Genomic DNA, 21,241 nt, shown 5'->3' on the forward strand with positions numbered 1-21,241 from the left:
GATTTGCATGCACATCTACACACACAGCTCTAGACATATGAAACCATATGCTACCACCAGACAGCCTTATTGATGTTGACCCCCCAGCATCAAGGCTGAGACTAGCTGGTTCAAAGCTGCTCGATGGATGGATGGATGGATGGATGGATGGATGGATGGATGGATGGAAGGATGGAAAAAGGGATGTATGGAAAAAGGGATGGTAGTGATGGTGAAGATGCCAGGATAAAGGAGGATTAAATCTGTGCAGATTGGCGAATTGGACGCAGAGGGGGAGGTGATTCTGTAGAGCCGTTCTTGATTTTCAGCCCTTGATTTTCTGAAGCACTAGTCCATGACACTGCAGGCAGTTTACCAGTCCCATCCGGCTTAAGTGATCTTACTGGTGCTACTGGTGCTAGTGGGAAAATACAGCAGTGAGGAACATTGCTTTTCATGCTTTTAATAAATATGTCTTTCTAAAATAGGCCTATACTAAGGGCTTGCATCCAAGGAGTGTACCTGTTTCGGTGCACATATTGAAGGTCAGTATATTTCTTTTCAATTCCAAGCTCACTCTCACCAAAGTGCAGGAAGTGTTTTCTTGGATCGTTCTTGTCGGTTTTCCCCCCTCTCATCACCAATCCAATTCTGTTGTTCACATCAATGTGCAGTTACCAGATCTATTACTGCCCTTCTCCCATGTGTAGACAGCTGTCATTACACTGAATTAAACCCAAATATGAAATCAAGGTTGCCAGATTGATGCTCATCCATCCTCAGAGGGATACTTACATCAACGTAAGTGTCTCGCTGACCCCTGATGCATTACTGCTTGTTAGACCAATTAAATGTGACGTGTGTCAGGTTCATAACTCACCCCTGTGTGTGTTTGTGTGTGCACCTGCACTTGTGTTAGTTTTATTCCGAACAGATGCGAGCATCTGCCAATGCAGTTAAGGACATTAATACATGTCTAGAGGTGTTTGTATGTGGATGTGTCTAGTTTTCAGCAACAGCTGTTGTTATTTGCTAGTAATGTGTGTACATGTGCAATTGTAAGTTGCCTGACATACCTGATTTTAAATATACATTTGTATTTATGAGGCACAGGTAGTCAGTGTTGGTGTCTCTTCTAAACTGGGAAACAACTGGACATGCACTTCCTGTTTTGGTTTGTTGAAGTTGCGACACACCAAGAAAAGCCACAACAACAGTATTTAGTAAAATGCCTATTTGGTATAATTTTACCAAATGCTGTTGTTGTGTGAAAATGATGCAATGTATAATTTTACCAATAAAATTATACATTGCATCAGTTGTAGAAACTTGAGCTTGTTTTTCTCCCATGGTACGCAGGTCACATTTTGTGCCTAATGATACATAAATATAAAGTAGATAATAAAAAGGTGGCTGCCCCCTTTTATTCAGTAAATCCTACATGGAATGTTGTCCTGCAAGTCCTGAAGTGGGTGCAGTTGATTGTTGGGTAATTATAATGTATACAGGTTCTGAATACAAGCAGTTTAAAAATCTGGTCTGATCTTTGTGTGAGCTTTCACTCTGTGTTCCTGTTTATCAATATTAATAATCTGATTTTGCAACATTTAATGAGACTATTAGAATATATTGCTCTCTCAAGGGGAAATAATTTTTTTCCCTCAAGCTTTGACATGTGTTTTACCTGAAATACAACCACACACACACACACAAAGGGTTCGAACAGTAGTGATGGGCATCCTGGGAGCAGTTAGGGGTTCAGTGCCCTGCTCAAATGTGCCTCAGCATTGGAGGTGAACTGGCACCTCTCCATCTACCAGTCCACCCTCCATACTTTGGTCTATGCTGGCCATACCAGCAACCCTCCGGTTCCCAGGCCAAATCCCCACACACTGAGCTACTGCCAATTATTATAATTATAATATTTTACTGTACTACTGCACATATAATCAGGTGTCATTTGGGTTCTTTGGACATATTGGTCTCTTTGACGTTTGTATTGTTATTTCATGCGCCTCTTGTGTTGTGCTGTGTTTCACACGCTGACCACCAGAGTGCGCTGTGTGATGGGATTCCCCTCGCATGGCCCAAGGCCTCCCTAAATCATGAGCCTGAGCACTTCCAAGTCCAGTTCAATTGTATTTGCTGGAGAGGAGCAGGTCCTCCTGGCCCTAGAGGTGTAAGCGAGCATCAAGAATGTAAGTGCTGGTGAAGAACAACTCCTGACGTTGCTTAAGGTTCGTGGCTGTCAGAAGCAACCGGCCTCCTCCTTGTCCAATGTCCTGTCTGATGTATGGAGCCAATAAGCAGAGACCTACAGCTCTAATGAGCAGGGGTCTGCCACTCGGCTGCTGTGTGTGTGAGTGCTGGCCGTTTGGCCCTAATAAACACCAATCTTTATTGGACAACTCCACAGTTCCTCTCATCCGTCATCACAGCTCTCCCAGAGACACGAGGGCTTGTGGAGGGAACCAGGTGGGGAAGGAGGAGTGAGTGTGTGTGTGTGTGTGTGTGTGTGTGTGTGTGTGTGTGTGAGGTGACCAGGGAACTGTTATGTGTATAATTAATGACCTCATCCTGCTCCTCCTGCTGTCCAAAAAGGAGAGAATATGGGGGAGAAAGACAAAGAGCAGACATAGCAAGTGAAATCAGGAGAGAGAAAATGACAGGGGGGGGACAACAGTCAAAGAGACTGATGGATCGAAGCATATGTTAAAGGCTGCGCTTGATTAATAATTATGAGTTTTGTCATTGACTGAGTGGCCATCCCATTACCCCTGCTGTCTACTGGTGGGGCAATTACATAGGATTTACCCCTCCCTCCACGCACCCTCCTCAATAAATCCTCCCTCTCTTCCCCTAGTCCTTAAATTTTCATGTGCCCAATCTTCAGCCCTTTCCTGCTTCTCATTCGTAGCTTTAGCAGCTCCTCCGTTCCCATGGTGATAAAGGAAACTGAATGTAAATAAGTGGTAAATACCAAGGGACAGGACCTTGGCTTGGAGTGGAACCTGGGACTGATCAAGCCCTGCCTGTCACAGCACATCTTTTTTTCTGACTGCTGTGGAGGTAAGGAGGTGTAACAAGGACAAAGGCAAGAGAAGGGTGGGAGGTGACTGGTCTGTCTAGCAAGAGACCCCAGTGGAGACTCCGGCCCCAGGGGGTCAGCCTAGTCTGCCCCTCCTCTCTCAGCCCTCTCTCGGTCCTTCTTCTTTGCTTCATGAGGCTTAAATAGCAGACTGTCTAACATTCAAATAATCAAAGTAAAACCATGCAGACGCAAGCTGCACAGCAGTGATTCGACATTTTAAATTCACAGCGATGAGAGGGAAGGCCTGGAGTAATGTCAGGAGGTGAAGATGATCTCCTCAAATTACGTCTCTCTTTCGTTGAACCCCAAGGGCTCTCCTCCTCCTCTGCACGTCAACAAAGACAATCTGCCTGAGTCATTCGGTCAGCATTCGGCTTTGGTTTGCGTGGCAGAGGAGGAGCCGGTGCACCTGTCAGAGGTGTGGGGCCCATCTGTACAGTAACAAGCAGCTCAGTCACATGCCTGCAGCAAGAGGTGGAGCTGGCACAGTCTGGCTTGGGTTACTGCACTCCTGGGAGAACGCATTGCATGATTGTTGTGGGTTATAGAATGAGTAAGTCATGTTGGCTCATTAGAAAGACATGGAAGTGCAAGTTTGAGTGTGTTCGCGTGCGTGCACGGCAAAACACTGCGCACAGGTGCATTCCATTTGAACTTTGCATTTGTTTGTGCGCATACTTTGTTTGCGCTCCGCATGCCTTAGGGATCATAATGATTCATTGTCTATAAAGAAGTAGAGTTGTGTCGTTACGAGGGGCTGAGAAGTTTACGAGGGTTATAAGCACAGCTGCATCCTGCATGTAGACAAATGGGTTACGCAAAGGTCTGAGGAATGAAAACTGTTTGGCTACAGTGTGAGGAATTCAGGAAAAATTACATTAGTTCACGGGTTTTTAGTGTTTAGCCACAGCACCAAAATGATTAGTTTAATTATTAGATTAATCGATGATTTACTTAACTGTAAACTAATTGACCATTTTTAAACATTCACAAAAATCTCTTCTCAAATCTAAGGATGTGCTGTTTTTGACTAAACGATTAACTGGGGAAATTATTAATAGATGAATTGATGATGGCAATAACAGTATAGATATAAATAGTAGTATATTAGTTAACACAGGATGTGGATAGCAGCTCTGGAGCCTTGACTAAGTGCAAATAACCATTCATATCAATAATAGATAATCAACATATAGGACAGTGATCAATTTTAAATTCCACGTTATTAAAGCACACACACATTAAAATGTGTTAACCCATGTTTCCCTCTTCCCAGTATCCCAGTATTTTCTCCTGGGAGTGCGATCATGTATAACCCATTTCCTCTCATGATCCGGCCTGTAAAGATTAAATATGTAGCCGTATCATCAAACATTTAACGCTCACGTTGCTACAAATCAGATTCTTAATCGTGTGTGGACTTTGGGGACGGGGACGTGCATGTCTTGATCCTAAGTTGATGTGAGTGTGCTGTTTGCACGCTAGAGTAATTCATAAAAGTCGCGCAGACTTGCAGGCAGACAGGAATGCCTGCTTACCGGAGTGTTAATTGTTAAATCAGTGTTATGGAAACAATGTTTTCTTACCCACTTAACAGTGTTAGTGGGTGCATGTGCATCTATCTGTGTCTATTTCTGTGTATGGTGTAGGCTGGGAAGCCTCCTCTGCACTGGATAAAGTGGGCTAAGTTTACTGGGGCAGAAAATGCTGAAGCGTGACTCAGTCCAGCGCCTTCATACAACCAGCTTCTAAAATATGCCTCTGTCGCATTCTGTCTGCTCACTGCCTCTCAGACACACACTCACTCTGTGGTGGGAGGCTTGTATGTAGGACAGAGAAGGCAGAAGTAAAGGCTCAGACCAAGTTAGAAAAGGTGGAAGGTGTGTGTGTGCTCCTCCTAGAAATGCCCTTTGATCCTGCTGCGTATGAGATATTCTATTCATGTTCGTCTGAGTATGAATGGGTCTAAAAATCCAAGGAGACTTTCACTGCAGCAAGTATGAGATAAGATAGTAGAGTGCACCTGCCTCTCCCCACATATGCCTTTCTGGAAATCACACACACACACCTCCATGCACACACGTACACACGCCTGCACCCAGTGACATGCATAAATAACAGAGAGCCATTCACTGTAATGTGGAATGACAGATTTGGGGTGCAGAGTGAGACAGCAAAATTCAGATTGCTAACAGTGCTGCAGAGAATGACTTGGCAGAATCCCTTTCATCTGCACTTGCTGTCCTTCGTCACTGGAGGCTGACAGAAAAAGACACGAGTGGATATGAAAAAAACACGAACAAGACAGAACAACTGTCTGCAAAAAGATGCAAATACTGAAAGACAGACAGGCCTACATTATAATAATGCTAATAATAAACAGGCAGAGGAAAATAATTCAGAGTATGACATGCAGGGAGTCAGAGAAACCATTCTAGGTAATTTGGTCAGACACGTGAGCAGATGAGGTGCAGTCAGTTCTCTGCAGACTTGCAGACTTTAACACCTACTTGTCCAGTGTATAAGACAGGCAGTAAATCGTTTAGACAGTTGGCTGCAAACAGGTGCTTAAGAGGCTTTATCAACGTCTGGAATAGATACTATTTTTGAGTCTGTGCGCGTGCAAACCTCAAACCCTTTGGAGCATTGCCCAGAGTTTGATTAGAACATATCCCTTTCCACGGCAGGTGGACATCACGATCAGTCACATTCACACAGACACACACTCACACTGTATTCTTACTTAGAATTTAAAAACCCAGACTGTCCACAGAGTATTTACAATGCGTCAGAATCAAAGAGGCTTGTTAGAGCCATTTCCATGATGTACACTCTGAGCTGCTGCCACAGCCACAACTCTTCTTACTGGATCACTGGGACAGTCAACTTCCATGAAGAAACAGACAGCGGAGAAAAATGGAAAAACTCAAACACAGACTGCTTTGGTGTGTTTCATCTGAAGGTACTGTAAGATGTAGTGAAGTTTATTTTTAGCTAACACTAGTTCATAGGGCTGTGTGTGCCATATGACAATATTTATCATGAATTTAGTTGTGTCAGAGACATAAATCACATTCTTTACGGCAATATTTTTCATCATTTGGATGACATCATTTGAGTGCAGACGTGGAATTTGCATGATGGCTACACAAACAAACATGGAGGAGAATGAACGTGACCCAGAACAGGGTCATTCCAAATAATTGTATTTAAAAGAGGGGGTACTTCTGTTGCATAGATATGGTTTTGGTATTAAAACTAACAAAGACCAGAAAACCCTAATTTTGAAATTCATCTCTTCACCTACGCAAGTATCATGTCAAACCGAGACAGTCTATGGATGAGAGCCACACAAGTCCTGTCGAGTGCTCAAAACAAAGCCCCAGACTATTTTAGTTACGATTTAAAATATAATAAGACATAGGCTTTTCAATGTGGTCATTTTATATAGGCTATTTATTTATTGAATTTATCATCTTTGAGTAGTTCATGATGTGTTTATATGTATTTATCCATCTCTAAAATAGCTATAGTTTATTTATGTGTGAATGGTAATGTGTGGGATGTAACATAATGAGTTGTCTGTGTATTAAAGGGATGAAGTGATATTCTCTGAGATGGCTGTCGTAAACATCGCATTAGCTATTAATTCTACTACCTTTACTTGCTATCACTCGCATGCTGGATTATACACAGAAATCTGGGTTTTAACCCCTGCCGTGCCACAGAGTCACACTGGGATAGGCTGTCCTGTGTTGGCTCTCTGTTGGGGGCTAAGCTCCTCACTAAAGACAAATGCTCGTCTAGATAGGCTACCTGCCACTCTTCACTCTTCACTGCATTCAGTCTCCATGTGCCACCTGCTTCTTAGTGGCCATATACTGTCCATCTTCACCATGCTGGAGGGTATTTATAATGCATGAGCGGCATGCAGATGAGAATTAAAGGGATATTTCTGAGTTATTAATGGTGGGGTGTTACATATTCACAGCAGGCATCATTAGAGTGACCTCAGCAAGATAGGAAAACCTCCTCCAGTACACAGGACTGATGGATCTGTGTACGTTGTCTTTAGCAATGTGTATTAAGATGCCTGAATGCGTGTGTTTGTGTGTGTGTGTGCGCGCGCACAGACTCATGGTGTGTGTGTGTGTGTCTGTGTGTGTGTAGGTGTTTGTGCACAGAATTATGGCTGCAATAGACTTGGTCACACCCCAGTGCTCCTGACCACAGAGTGAGTTGATGAGGACTGATGAGCAACGACACCCAAAACAGGTCAGAGGGTAAAGGTCACTGGTACTCAGGATCTGTATGGCTTCGGAGGAGGGCAGGACGAGGACAGGAGGCAGAGATAAGATTGAGAGGGATGTCTCTGACAAACAGTGGGTCTGAGAAAGAGAGAAATTAAGCAAGAAAGGAGAAGATATAAGTAGCAGGTGGAAAATGTTTAAATGTGAGACACGGAACCAGGAGTATAAACAAGTTTGACTTGAAGAGAAAGGGGAGGTTTGAACAGCTTTTTAAAGGTATACATCAATATACACTGGTTCTCTGTACAGGGCTGGTCCCATGGCTAGCCAAAGGCTCTAAATGAGCTGGCTGAATACCACTTAGTGATGAGTGAACTGACCTTCAGGGGTAAAATCGGTTAAATGCTCCTTTATGGGAAAACATAGTTCCATCTCTTCACAGCCTCTCTTTTTATTGTGCTGCAGTCAAAATGCTCTTGTAAAAAAAAAAAGCAACCAGAAAAGAAATCTGATTACTAACCAGTTGCATGTGCAGTAAACGTTGGTATTACTGCAGTGTAAACTCATTAAAGTCATTTCCTGCAGTAACCCGATTTCTCCCAGTAACTTGGTTTCTTGCATGCATGTAAATGTAGCTTGTGTCTCCCTCCTTACAGCCCGTTACTGTATACAGTCATATCCTGTTTGTTGGTACGGCTCAGCTCAACTCACTTTCCTCTTTACCCCCCTGCTATCTGACTCAGTCTCTGTTTCTTTCTTTGTGTAAGTCTGGTTAACTGAGAGAGAATGGGGGGTACATTCCACCGTTGCTTGCCAGAAAAACAAAAACAAGCCCTCTCCATGGAGCGACCAACCAACATCCTTCATGCCACTGCTTCCCCTCTTTTCTTCTACTTTTCTTCCTCCCCCAATGAATTGCCCCGCTGCTATGCACCCATCTCTCCCCTCCCACCCGTCTCCCTTCCCAATCAGCCCTCTACCCCACATGCCCTGTCCTCTGCAACCCAGACCCCCTCCCCGTCACTGTTACATAAGCTTCCAGTCATAGATCCAGACCATATCGCTGTTGTTTTTCCCCTGTGTGTCTATTGGAGCCTCAGCATCCAGGGCCAGTCTTTAATGAGGCCCTTACAAAGGCTCATTGATGAGAGGCCCAGTGTGAGAGAGGATGACCCCAGCCAAGATCACCCAGAACTGGGCATCAGCTGCCCCAGGGCTCTCCCTCCACACAAAGACGTCCACTGTGGACAGAGACCTGAAAGGGCAAAGAGAAGATGAGGGAAAGAGAGAGACAGGGGAAAGAGAGGGAGGAGATATCCTGTTCAGACAACTTAGAGAATGTGAGATAGAATGATGAAAAAAAAATGAAACAGATGTACAGTGTGACTTCATCACAGTCACTTCTCTGGCTATTAACTCCCCATCAAGCCTTATGCTTCCTCCTCCTCTCTTTCTAATCTGTGCACCCCAGAACAGTGGGACCCACCCTCTGCCCTCCCTCTGCCAGGGAGTTGTCAGTGTTTTTATCTCACCCATGGATCATAACTCAGACCTGAAGAGGAGACTACAAGGTTCTAGTCTGTCACAAATCCTAATTAGCAGCCACAGGTTCCTCAAAGGAGAGATCGAAGCACTTTGATGGGACCCACACACTGTTTTTTAGAGACATTTGGACCACTAATCGGAATCCAGACGTTTTTTTCAGAGCCAAGTTTAGATGAACGTGTTTGGACTACAGCTGATCTTTTGGGATGGCGTCTTGGATGAAGACTTACAGGAGAATGTGGACAGATTAGGCTGGACTGTTAAAAACTGCTATGGCATGATCGTTTGGAGAATTGGGTTGTGATATGACTGACATGGCTTAACTACTTCCTTTAAGTCATCTGTCACTATCACAGTTTTACACTTAATAACAGAGAGGAAGAGAAAAGGCTGCAGAGGCAGCGTTTGAGTCTTGAACTTGATTTTCAGGGTGGGGTTTTTTTTGATCAGCTGAACGATGACTCTCTCAGCACGACTTGAGGACATAGAGGTGACCCTGGAGCATATGCTTATGGATGTCTTTGTAAGTTTGCATATTCTTTCTTTTCTTCAGTTTTGCTTTTAATCTGTCAGGAAGTGCATTTAACTGAATGCATTTATCTAAGTGTTTCTCTCTGTGTTTCATATGAGCGGCCTCCTCTTCAGTGCGTAATTGCATTTGGAGACCAGAGGGCAAAATATGTTCACATCTGTTTCCTGATGTTCTCTCATTAATTGGCACAAAAAAGCGCTGATTTATCCTCAAACTCTCTTAGATTTGAGAGTAGACCATCTGACCAGGAATCTAATCTGGACTGCATGGCCTATACTTGACTCAACACAAGATTAGCCCCTCCTGAGTTAAGACTTTGGGAATGTCAACTCAGCATGGGGAGCTTTCATCAAACCAACTCCAAAGTATTAAGTCTAGGTACTTGGCTTAGTTATGCTTGCTGTGGTCTGCAGCCTTCATGGTTATCTGCAGATAGACATAAATCTTTCCATTAGGAATGAATGAAATCTCCAAGTGAAGGAAGCGAGGATTGAGAATGAGGAAATGAGGGATGAAAGGGGAATGAGAATGAGAAGGAAAGTCTGATGGATGCGATAGTCAGGTTTCTATTGCCTGTGACGCTTGGATAGAGGTAGATAACTTAGGCCCCTGCGGTTCACAAAACATTCGGGCTGTGGGAATGAAACAGACACACATGCATTAAGATACATGCAGGCACATACTTCTGCAGACGCACCCACACATAGTAAATACGGCGTCAGAATCCCTGGACGATTTGATCTGCCGGCTGCTGTAATGAGTTTGGTCGTTAAGCTGCTGTTTTCCTTTAACATTGTTTACAGGCACTGGCATCTGTTGGATAGAACAGTAATCTGTCCGTTCGTGAGATATACCGGGCTTCCAAGGAACACTATCAGCACTCGTTCAGCAGCACTGCTGCAGGGCATCAATGTCACTGATATATGCAGATATTTGATGCCCGAATCCATCAAGCTATTTTAGAGATTTGGTCATTTTCATCCAATAGATGATTTATGACCAAAGCAATAAAGATTAGTGTTTATAGCCTGGACAGGATTTGGATTATTCATGGCTTGGATGTGGGATGGAAAAAAAAAAAATGAGAGTCAGAAAAATTCTTTCCTCTACATTTCTTTTCAACATCCTAATTAGAGTGTTTATTTATTTATTTCTCTAATTGCTGGAAGAGGCTGGAAAACAGTGGGGTTATCTGGCCACTTTGCATACCTAAATGAGAAATATTCAAATCGCCTTCACCGTTTTCAGGCTGGTTGCTTACTGTGTGAGCATATGGCAATGCATGTGTACCAAATGGATGTACACACACACACACACACACATACAAATGCTAAGACATGCAGACATGCAGACATGAGCTAAGACGAAGCCTATTTCAGTGAACCATCAAATAAAGGCAGGGTGAATTAAATAAGGCTTACCAGCAGCCGATGTGTGTGTCTTTACATCAGGCATCTGATGCTACTGAAAACATTTCAGTGTTGCAAAACAGGACCCTAGCAGTAATATAATACAAAAATAGATATGTGATACATGCAAGTTTATATAATTTCTGTATGTGTAAATTAACCCAGCAGTGAGCAGAGGCAGGAATCTTAAGGGTCATTAGAATAATGACAGTGCTTCTCCATCCTCCAGTAGAGAAAGACCTCCAGAGCCCTATCTGTGCTGCTCATTGGCTTGAAGCAGCAGCTGAGCGCACAGCTATATCCAAGGGTGCACAGTTATTTTCATTAGCACAGCAGCACATATGAATGATTCAGGGAAGCTGAGAGGATCCGAGGCAATGGACCTCTTTTACAGCCTCCTTTACTACAAGAAAAGGAGGTCACTATTTTGTTGCCTTGATTGCTCGCATGAAGCTGGAGTCGAAGCGATGTCATTTATAGACGTGTAGATTTTTTCAGGCCAACACTTTGATTTCATCTGCATTCAGACCACTATCCTATCCTAGATTTAAAGCACATGACTGCACATGACATGGTTACAAAGTCGTGCGTGCCAGCTTCAGAATTCAGAAATCTAACAACAAAATCTAACGAGAAAAAAAAAAAATCAGCTCATACTTTCAAAAGACACTGTATTGTCAGAGAGGAAAGGAAAAAGTTTAAAATAGCAGACACCCATCCCCCCTGAAAAAAACATGAAATGTCTTTTAGAAGGGAATGAGAAGAGTATTTCTGTTCATCTAGAGGAAAATCATCTGTGTTACTATACATTTCGATTTCCATGACATTTGTGCCACAGAGGTCTCATTCACATAATGAACACAGCAGCTCTGCCGCATACATAGTGACAAGGCTCTATGACATGAATAAAATAGAGGCATGATCTGTATCTGGTGATTGGATTTTTCTTTTTTTTTCTTCTTTTTTTTCTGGAGGGTGTAAAATGTCCGTTGATGGCGTCATATCAGCTCCTGCCAAAGCTGCTGTGTATTGTGTTATTGGTCTGCTGAGCTGGGAGGGGAGGACAGAGAGAGAGAGAGAGGGAGAGATGGCAGCCCCTCTTTCAGAGGCTGCTTCACAGTCTCTCACAAAGGCTGACAGTCACGTCAGGAAATGAAGCGTTGCGATTAAAAATGCATTCAATCCTTGTGTAGTTTAATTGAATCTCCTCCTCACGCACCCCACAAATGTCTCCAACCCCCACCCCTGAGTCCTCTCCTCCCCAACATCCTCATCCCTTCTATGATGCAAGGGGCCTGGAGGCAGAGCTAAACATCCCCTCTCTCTCTCCTCTCCCTCTTCTTCCTCGTTTTCGCCCTCCATCCCCCTCATCTCCTCTGACAGAGGAAGACCTCAGCTGGATGGGATTGTTTCCATCACAGCTGTACAGCCCTGCTTTGCTCTGCTCTTTTCAGTGTCACTGCCTTTTCTCTTTCCAGCAGTCATAAAGCACTAGTTCATCTCTTTGGAAGAGCTGGTCTGCCACAAAAGGGCCCTGCGGTTTCTGAGAGCATTCAATCTGAAGAAGGAGCACAAACACTGTGACGTACTGATACCAAGGACTTGTATTCTCTCCACCTCACAGTCGTATCACTATATTGTTTGTGTTTCTGTGCATGGTGCATATCCTATTCTTCAGCACACCACTCTATTTTGGCTGCGCTACTATAGATGTGTTCAGATAGAGGCCATTGAATGAGTGTATTATGTGCGAGCATTCTGTTATATAATGGGTGTGCCCTCTACCCAATGACAAAATTGTTCAATTATAGCAAGCTGACCTCCTCCTTGTTCCTCTCTCCCTCACTCTGTAGCTCTGCCTGTTTTCTCTCTCTCCTCTCCACCTCTACATGTTTTTCTCTTGTTTTGCCTCTTTCTACACCAAACAGTTGTCATGCCGTGTATAGTAATCTGACAGTGGTATTGATTGGTATGAGGCTGGAGTCAGAGTGTCAAGTCCTCTCAGGACCAAGGCAGAACTTTACAGAATTTTTCTCTGCAACCCCTGCAAGTGTTTTATATGAGAATAACATTGTTGCGGTTGTTATGTGGTATGCCCCAGATGGTTGATATTTTAAAGCCATGCCTGATATATTCAGCGTTTTTTTCTTATTGTCATCAAATCCAACTAAAAGAACAAAAAAAAGAATTACATTAGTCTCCTCCCTCAGCTCAGTCCTCCCTAATGAAGATGTGTCGATTTCAATTGATCAAGTTGTCCATCAGTTAATACTGTGCTAGTGTAATGCTGGCGAGGCTTGTTTTTGTCTATGGTGAAGTGGATTAAGTTATATCAAGCTATGGCTACACAGACAGTACTTCAGTTCATTAGTTCATTGTTTGTCTTGATCGTTTCATGGGATTCATTTCCAAAAGAAAGTGCAGAATTAAAACAATTCTGCACTTTCGATTTTCAAATTTGAATGATATAGTCAGATTTAGTAATCAGATGTGTCTCATTTTCTTGGCTCATTAGTCTTCAGTCTCACTGCAGAATTGCCCAAATAAATTGAGAAAAGACAATTATCATAAATTGTTATGTGCACATTCATAAACTAATCAGCTACTATCATTTAGAATTAAATTTCTTTCAAATGCAAGGTCCAGATTCTCATGCCAACTGGCCCAGCACAGAGGCTTTGCAGTAGACAGTATACCATTCACTGAGGCAAATTGCACATCTAGCACCCCATTTAGGTCTGCTGCTGGCCTCATAATAGACTACTGATCTGCTCAGAATGATATATTCTAATTCCATTAAGGCATAGATGACCGTATAATGGACTGCACTCAGACAAAAACACAGCTATTTCTTTTAAGGCGATGTCTACGCACCTCGTCAAGGCCATAAACAGAGCATATTGAAAGGCAGAGGTGATTTTACAGTCTGCCTATATTCCTTTAGTGCCACTGGCTGAAATTTTAATCACATTGAAAGACACACAAGCAGATATACAGTATGTGCACACACCCTCACAAATACAGTCACCTCACAGCGGGTTGAGCAGATGTTGTACCGAGCGACACGGTTTGACCGGGACAACCTGTCCCCTGCGTTCAACCGAATCTCTCCGAAATATAAATATGTCCCAGTTTCAACAATGAGTCACACAAACGTCCCCATTTCCTGGCAGATCGTGCAGACTATCTGTTACCTTCCTGAGCATGTAAAAGTGTTTTCCCAGGCCTTCTTACACAGACACCGCTGAAGGGATGATAATTGAAGTGGATGCTCCCCTGTGGAGAAGTCATTATGATTGGTTCTGGCCTGATGAAGGGTGGGAAGCCCCGCTTTCTGCTCATCTCGCTCTCATAAGATAGAGAAAGACAACACTGGCATACATAAAAGCACAGCACAGCAAGAAATGAACTGAATAACCAGGGTGGCATTGTTTAGCTGTTTATCTGTAATGGTGCTGTAACTCGGCCCTTTATAATTTGTGGAGTCTTGAAACATAAACATTCAACCCCCTCCCTCGCTGCCTGGGATGGAGAGAGAGTCCAGCTAGAGGGCATTTTCATAAACACACCCACCCACACACAAACACTAACACACACACACACACACAACACACAGTCAAGAACAGGACCATAGGGATGAGTCAGACAGCCGTGGGCAGAAACTGGCTGGGTTATCAGGCTAAATTAATGCGTAACACTGCCAGGATTCTACAATTGAGAAACATTTCTTCTTGTTATTACAACTACGAACAAAGGCTAAGCAGACACACTCACACGTACACACACAGTAGAAATAAAACCCAGACAACCCAGACGCTTTGTCTCCGTCTCCCTCATTAGAATCTCTCATAAGCAGGTAGCGATAGTCTCTCTTTCTTTTCTTTCTCTTCTTTGTCTCTCTCTCTCTCTCTCTCTCTCTCTCTCTCTCTGTTGTTCTACAGATATTTTTGGGGAAATGTAATAACAGCTTTTAGTTCAGTTTGAGGACAGCATGTGTAAACTGATTTTGTACAATGAGGCATGTCAGAATCTCCCAGCTTGCTTGATTTTTTTTGTATTTATCTGCCTTTTTATGTATGCAGGTTTGTTTTCCACATATATTTTTTTTATTACCAAATGCAAATCCCATTTGCCTTTATTTTTGTGGTTGTTGACTGAAATGGGTCACTGTGCATCTAACCTGAGGCATAGAGAATAGTAACATGACGTTTTTTTGTTGTAGATTTTGTTTCCCCCCCTCCTGTCAATACGAGGGCTTATACCCCACTGGATTTGAGGTGGTGGAGTTTTAAGGTTAAAAAACAAAGAGCTGTGGTGGAGAACAAAAGAACACAAACCATACGTAAACTGTTCAATTAGGAGAGTGTGCTGTCATCTTCATGTCAAGGTGTCACATGAGATCCGTATGAAAGGGGGTACGTTTTTTTTATTCTCCTGAATCAGCGGTGGCAGTTAATCTCTGTCATCTCAATCTGAATTAACATCAAACACACATCACACAGAGTAAAATGCAAAGTGTAATGAATCCCGTCTTCCCTTTCCAATTCCTCCAGCATGTCATCCTGCAAGACATGAATGTCTGCAAGCTAAAGTTTATAAATAGCCCTCTGATAGTTCTCATATAGGCCACAGTCACTCACACACTGATGTGGGCCAGGATATTGAATAAATAATGCTTACTGGGGATTACCACTGCGGATGATTTTTCTCCTGTATGCGGCTTTAGCACAATGTGTGGGTATGTCGTGGGCATATGTGTGTGTTTATGTAAGTGTGACATACACAGTATCATGTCACTAAATCCGTCCAGGGTCCTCACTTAAAGAAAAGATATGGGGGATGTTTGGTTGCTCATTTTGACTGGTGCCTTTAATCTGATTTCATACCCTGTGACCCAGCATCAAATCACCTCACAACTATGAGAACCAAGCCAAATCTTTCTAGTAATAATCCAGTGTTGCTGCCTTACAACAGCTTACCTAGTCCATGAAAGGCATTTGCTGTTATATGCATGAACCTACCGTACATACATGCATGCGTATGTGCATTCTGAACATGTGTGTGTTGATCCACTTAAGTTAATCAACTGACAGTTCAGTATTGATGTGCAGAGGCAAACATAGCTCAGCAGTGAGTGATGATGAGAATATGACAGTAAGTCACTAGGTGCAACTGTAACTCATGAGTCCAATAGCTTTAATGGACATGTAAAGACCACCGTGGTGGATTCAGAGGACTGACTCAGCTCTCTGCAGGCTGCAGCCTTCATGATAAAAGATGTCTTCAAGGGGCTGGAGCTTCGCAGCTAAAGGTCCGCACTACTGTCACGGCTTTGTGGGGCATAAAAAAAATAAATAAATCAGGACAATTTTTACAATTTTCTGTATGCTGACAATGAAACATGTGACAGGATGATCAATATCTGCCTGCAGGAGCATTGTGCATGCTTTGCTTCAAGGATGCATGTCAAGTGTGTGTCCAGTGTGTGTGTGTGTGTGTGTGTATTCCTTCTTTGTGTCCTAGTCCAGACAGTGTAAGGAGAGAAAGCTGGATGTGGGATTTCAAAGATAATCTCCCAACCAGATGGCAAAACATCCCATATTCCTTTTGAGGTTCCCCACGTGATCCCCACTGTAAGGGCTGTGTGTGTGTGTGTGTGTGTGTGTATGCTCACGCACAATTATCATTGAATCACGTGACCCGTGTGCGTATGCTAATAACAACCATAACGTCACATTAATCCAGTGACCTGGTTAAACCCCCCCTGACTGAAGGAAGGGAGTGAGTGTGGGAGGCAGCGGGGAGGGGGAGCTGCCAGAGCCGGGGAAGAGAGAGGAGACAAAGCGCGCTCCCTCTGCCTCTCACACACTCTCACACACTCATTCAACCCTCGTGAGTTGGAGCTGAGAGGAGCAGAATGGAAAGTGTTTTAACACGGAGGGGAAACTGAAGCAGAGGAGAGACACATAGGACCAGTGTGTGCTGTTGTTTTTGTGTTTTTTTTTTGTTACACACCCACGCGAAAAAACTCGCGTGAAATCCCGGCTGCCAGGCTGGACGGGACGGCGAGGACGCCCACCACCACCTCCTCCTCACACACTCGCACACATGCTCACACACCCACAGAGACGCACACTCTGGAGCGCACCATGGTGGTCCAAGGAGCGGTGACGCCTGGGAGAACCCGCCGGCTGATGCTTAAGCTGCCGGTTGGGACTCTGAGGAGGAACAGCGGTGAGAGGGTAAGAGAGGCGAGCTTCCTCCTCAAATCCTCCTCCTCACTGTTCTCCTTCTTTTTGTGACTTTGTTTCTTCATCTCCCTTTTTTTTTTGTATCTTGCCGTGCTGTTGTGCGTGTAAATGGGATTGAATCTAATCCAGGGGACGGTATTAGATTTGAGTTTAGTGGAAGGAAAAGCTTTTAATCTCTCTGGTGGACAATACTTGTGTGTGTTTTTCTTCCTGTCACAGTCTGAGTCTGTCAATCTCTTTCCTGTCTCTGTCACTGCTTAATGTATTCCACTGCGGTCTTCAGTTTTCAAGGTTGCAAAGGAAGTCTCACTGTGGGAGAGCTGTCTCTGAGTGCAGCTTGTTTGCCCGTTACTGTCAACACAATTGAACTGACTTGAGACATGAGTTGACTTCCTTTCATCAAGAGAAGCCACACATAGCCTCACATTCAGCTTTTTTTTTTTTTTTTTTTTTGGAAATCATTTTGTCTGCCAGGCATCAAAAGCTTTGCTGTTTATGTGTTTGTATAAATCTTTGTGGGTGTGGGCTGAAGAGAGTGAAGATAATAGTTTCCAGCAAAAGCTTAGACGTGGAATGTGTGCTGCAAAGTTCACCTTTATGTAAAGACAGGCTGTAACCTGCCTTGTGATTCACCTCTTTTGCTCTTCGGCAATGTTGTTTACACGACATGTGTGTGTAAAGACATGTGTGTGTAAAGACATAGTCGCACACAAGCTTACAGCTGTGCATGTGTGTGTCTGTGTGTGTGTGCCTCTTTCATTCTGTGGTAAATGCACTGGTATTAAGCAAATCAGATTTAAGTAGAGTGTGTGTGTGTGCAGGTGATGAGTCCACCGGGCTTACAGCTCATCCAAACTTCTTCCCAAAATCATGAGGTGCTTATAGGATCATACTAACTCCTTTCTGAAAATCTCGAGTCTTCCCACTTGATGTAATGTGACTTTAGTTTCATTAACACGCCCCTTTGAGTGGATGTGACTTCTAAATGCCATGAGCTCTACTGAGGATGCTGGTCTCTTTGTAGTTCTCTCTCTTTGATTAAACGTGTACACAGAGGATACAGTAATTCACACAGGCACACACATACAGTACCCATGGTATTGTAAATTACACAGCGTGGCTCCTGTATGATGAAAACTGCTTTCATTTTCCTACCCTGACAGTATCTGCTTTAACCTTCACCTTACCTCCTCACTCAGAAATACATAAACCACAATTTGGTTCTTTCAATAAAGATTGCTCTTATAGTCAAGTGAGCAACTCGGAAAGCTCGATATAAGTTAGAAGTCATCCTGGTGCTTTCATGTGTCACTATCCAAAAGATTCAGGTCTGGTGTTATTTATTCTACAGTGTGGAGTAAACTGATTAACTGAGATCTAACCAAATCTGGCTGGCTGTCATAATAGCGCCTGATTAGAGGAAACTGAATATTCACTGTCCTTTTGAGAGAAGTAATTGCTACCGGTTGATTGGCTGGTGCCTGCACACATACACACACACACACACACTGACTCAAATCACCTTAATTAATGGAGAGAAGCAGATTTTCTCACACAGGAACCGAGGGAGGTCTCTTTCTCCCTCTCTCTCTCTCTCTGTCCTGATTGCATTCCCTTCCTCTGCCTCCCATTCTTCTTGGAGCCAGCTGTGTGCAGACAGGGATTACTTGTTGTGATTTACATACACGCACTCGCGTTATTATACTGTTGTTGTGCCGGGAGAAAAAAAAAAAACGACCGCATAGATGGATGTGAATCAGCTTGCTGTGCAAGGGAGTGAATACTAATAATATTTCAAAATAATTATCTATCGACACAGCGGCGAAAAAAAAAGTTCAATAAATTGACAAAGATGATTTAAAAGGGAATCAGACCGTGGGACTGATCCCTCTTCTCGGTGATGGCAGGTGAACAAAGCTCAGTGATCTACTGGTTTTTGCCCTTGAGGCTCTATAAAGGTCTGACAGTCTGTTGGATCATGACTTAACGTTCCCTCGCAGAGCCACTAAAATACTTTCACTTCCATACAGCTGCAGCAGTGTCCTGCTCTGACTTGTCATGTTAGATAACTCATTGTGTTATCATCCAATCTCTGCCTCATGCAACTGTGCAAGCTCCATAGAAGAGTAACAGCATACAAATCTGTCTCTATGAGCAGAGTGGAATGCCATCGTGGAAATGTTTATTGCTGCGAGCTGAGATCCACTTAAAAGCTCTTTGCACACTTGGGAGCCAATTTTAATTTTTAATATCCTTCAGCAACTTTTTGTCATTGAACATGCAGAGGTTTAGTGGGCGTGTGCACCACCCCTGGCTAATTTCTCCAAAACTATTAGCATTCATTGACTTGTTTGACAGATATTTAAAAAAAATGGTTCCTCTGGAATGAAACAGACAGACCATTTTCTCATCTGTGGCCTGTCACTTATCTAATGCAGATGAATGTCAGTCGTCTCTGATGGATGTGGGTTTCTCGCACAGTTAATTGAGTAATATCTACAGGCAGAACACAGCCATCCTTGTTCACAGGCAAGAGCTATGAGACATCTGAGTAAAAACATGCCTCGTCAAACACGGAACAATAGATGAGGAGACAAACTTGATTACTCCCCCTTCTGTCCATGAATCACTTTCTTTTCTATACCTCATTATCGCCCTCTCTTCAGATCTAGACTCGCCCCGCACCTCATTCGTCCCTTTCTCTCGCTCTTGCACACAGTTCAAAGAAACCGAAAATGAAATGACACCTGAAAGAAGTGTATCTCCATGGACAAAATGGGAAAGAAGGACTTAGAGATAGTCCTAGCAAAACTCTAGGTGTTTACAGTATAATGTGATGATGATACATTGCACAGTCGGTGTTGACAGCTTTAAAACAGCTTCTTTTGGGGGCAGTCTGAATTAGGATTATCCTCCGTCTTTGTTATCCTGCTATCACGTTAAGCTGCTCAGCAATTTCCTGTGAAATTAAGAACAAAAAACAGACAAACAAACAAAGGGAAGAGAGGGTGCGAGAAAGAGCGAGACATGCTTGTGTGTGTGTGTGTGTGTGTGTGTGTGTGTGTGTACATTTTAGATTTCAGGAGGTTGTATCGCTCTCCAAGGAAACATGTTGTTGTCAGGGGCACCACAGGGGAGCGAGGGTTTAAAGGTGGGAGGGGTGGATCACTGTCAGAGAAGGAGGAAAAGTTCACACACATATAGGGGCTTAGACACATAGCGCATGTTGAAAACACACATTCATGAGCAGAATAGGAATGCAAACAGACAATAGCATGACTGTAACTTACCCTCGAAAAAGGCCTGAAAGCCAAGTGGTGAGGCAGGAATACTAATCAATCTTTGTTACCTTTAAACATCCTGTCTGCACCAATCACAGAGAAGGTCAGCGCTGAACTCAGGCATTCTGCGGGTCAGGTTGATACTCTTGTTTGTTTCTAATCAGACTGATCTAATTATCACGACATTAGAGTCAGGATTCATTTGAGCATCTGCAAAGTGAATGTTAAAGTCTTCAAAATAGGTTTCCGTTTCATTTTCTTTTATCTTCCCTCTGTTAGAAAATATCAGTTTTGACATTTTTAGTGTTTTGCCCCCAAAGCTTTGCTTTGTCTCGCTACAGTATTGATCCCCTCCACCTTCAGACTGGCGAGAGAGCTTGTGGTCAGTCAGTCCAATTAAAGAGACAAAGAAAAGGGGAAAGAGGTGAAGGCATAAAGAAAGAGGTGGGAATAACTGGAACCAAAGGCTCCTGAAGGCCCCTCTTGTACCACACCCTGTTCACCATGAAAGGGGACCCCCCTTTTCTCCCCAAGGCAGCTCAGAAGCAAGAATGTTTTTTTGAGCAAGGGAGGAAAGGGGGCGGTGGGTCACAGGGGAGACTCCCACCCTCCTCTCCACCCTGTTTCTTTCATCACTGTCTGCTATGATTTTTTTTTTCTGTCTTTTATTCCTTGTCCAAAATCAACCCGCAGACCTATAGACACATGGCACAGCTGCGTATGAGTTCAAAGTAAATCTGAACAGAGCGCGGATCAAACAATGAAGAGATGATCGCCTATTGACTGTGAGTGAAGGCTAAAGGCAGTGAGCTGCTGATAATGTGTTTTCTCTATGGAGACAGTTTGTAGCAGGGTAGCTATGGTGAGAGTGGACTATTCTGTCCTCTGCCAACACATCCCCAG

At 43.5% G+C, this 21,241-nt stretch overlaps 1 protein-coding gene across 5 annotated transcripts in view; it reads left to right on the plus strand.

The window, feature by feature from the left end:
• Positions 1-21,241, plus strand: part of frmd4a (FERM domain containing 4A) — a 98,305-nt gene that overhangs the window by 25,649 nt on the left and 51,415 nt on the right. The window contains exon 1 of one of the 5 annotated variants that reach the window (XM_019260022.2): positions 9,262-9,388. The exons of 2 other annotated variants lie outside the window; for them this stretch is intronic. In XM_019260022.2, coding sequence (XP_019115567.1) covers positions 9,323-9,388 — 66 coding nt within the window. In that variant the 5' untranslated portion in view covers positions 9,262-9,322. Of the gene's footprint in view, positions 1-9,261; positions 9,389-16,574; positions 17,049-21,241 lie in introns of those variants that run through there. 2 more of the 5 variants (XM_019260021.2, XM_019260020.2) reach the window with 2 other exon arrangements.

The sequence above is a fragment of the Larimichthys crocea genome, chromosome XXI (genome assembly GCF_000972845.2).
Source record: "Larimichthys crocea isolate SSNF chromosome XXI, L_crocea_2.0, whole genome shotgun sequence".
Classification (NCBI taxonomy): domain Eukaryota; kingdom Metazoa; phylum Chordata; class Actinopteri; family Sciaenidae; genus Larimichthys; species Larimichthys crocea.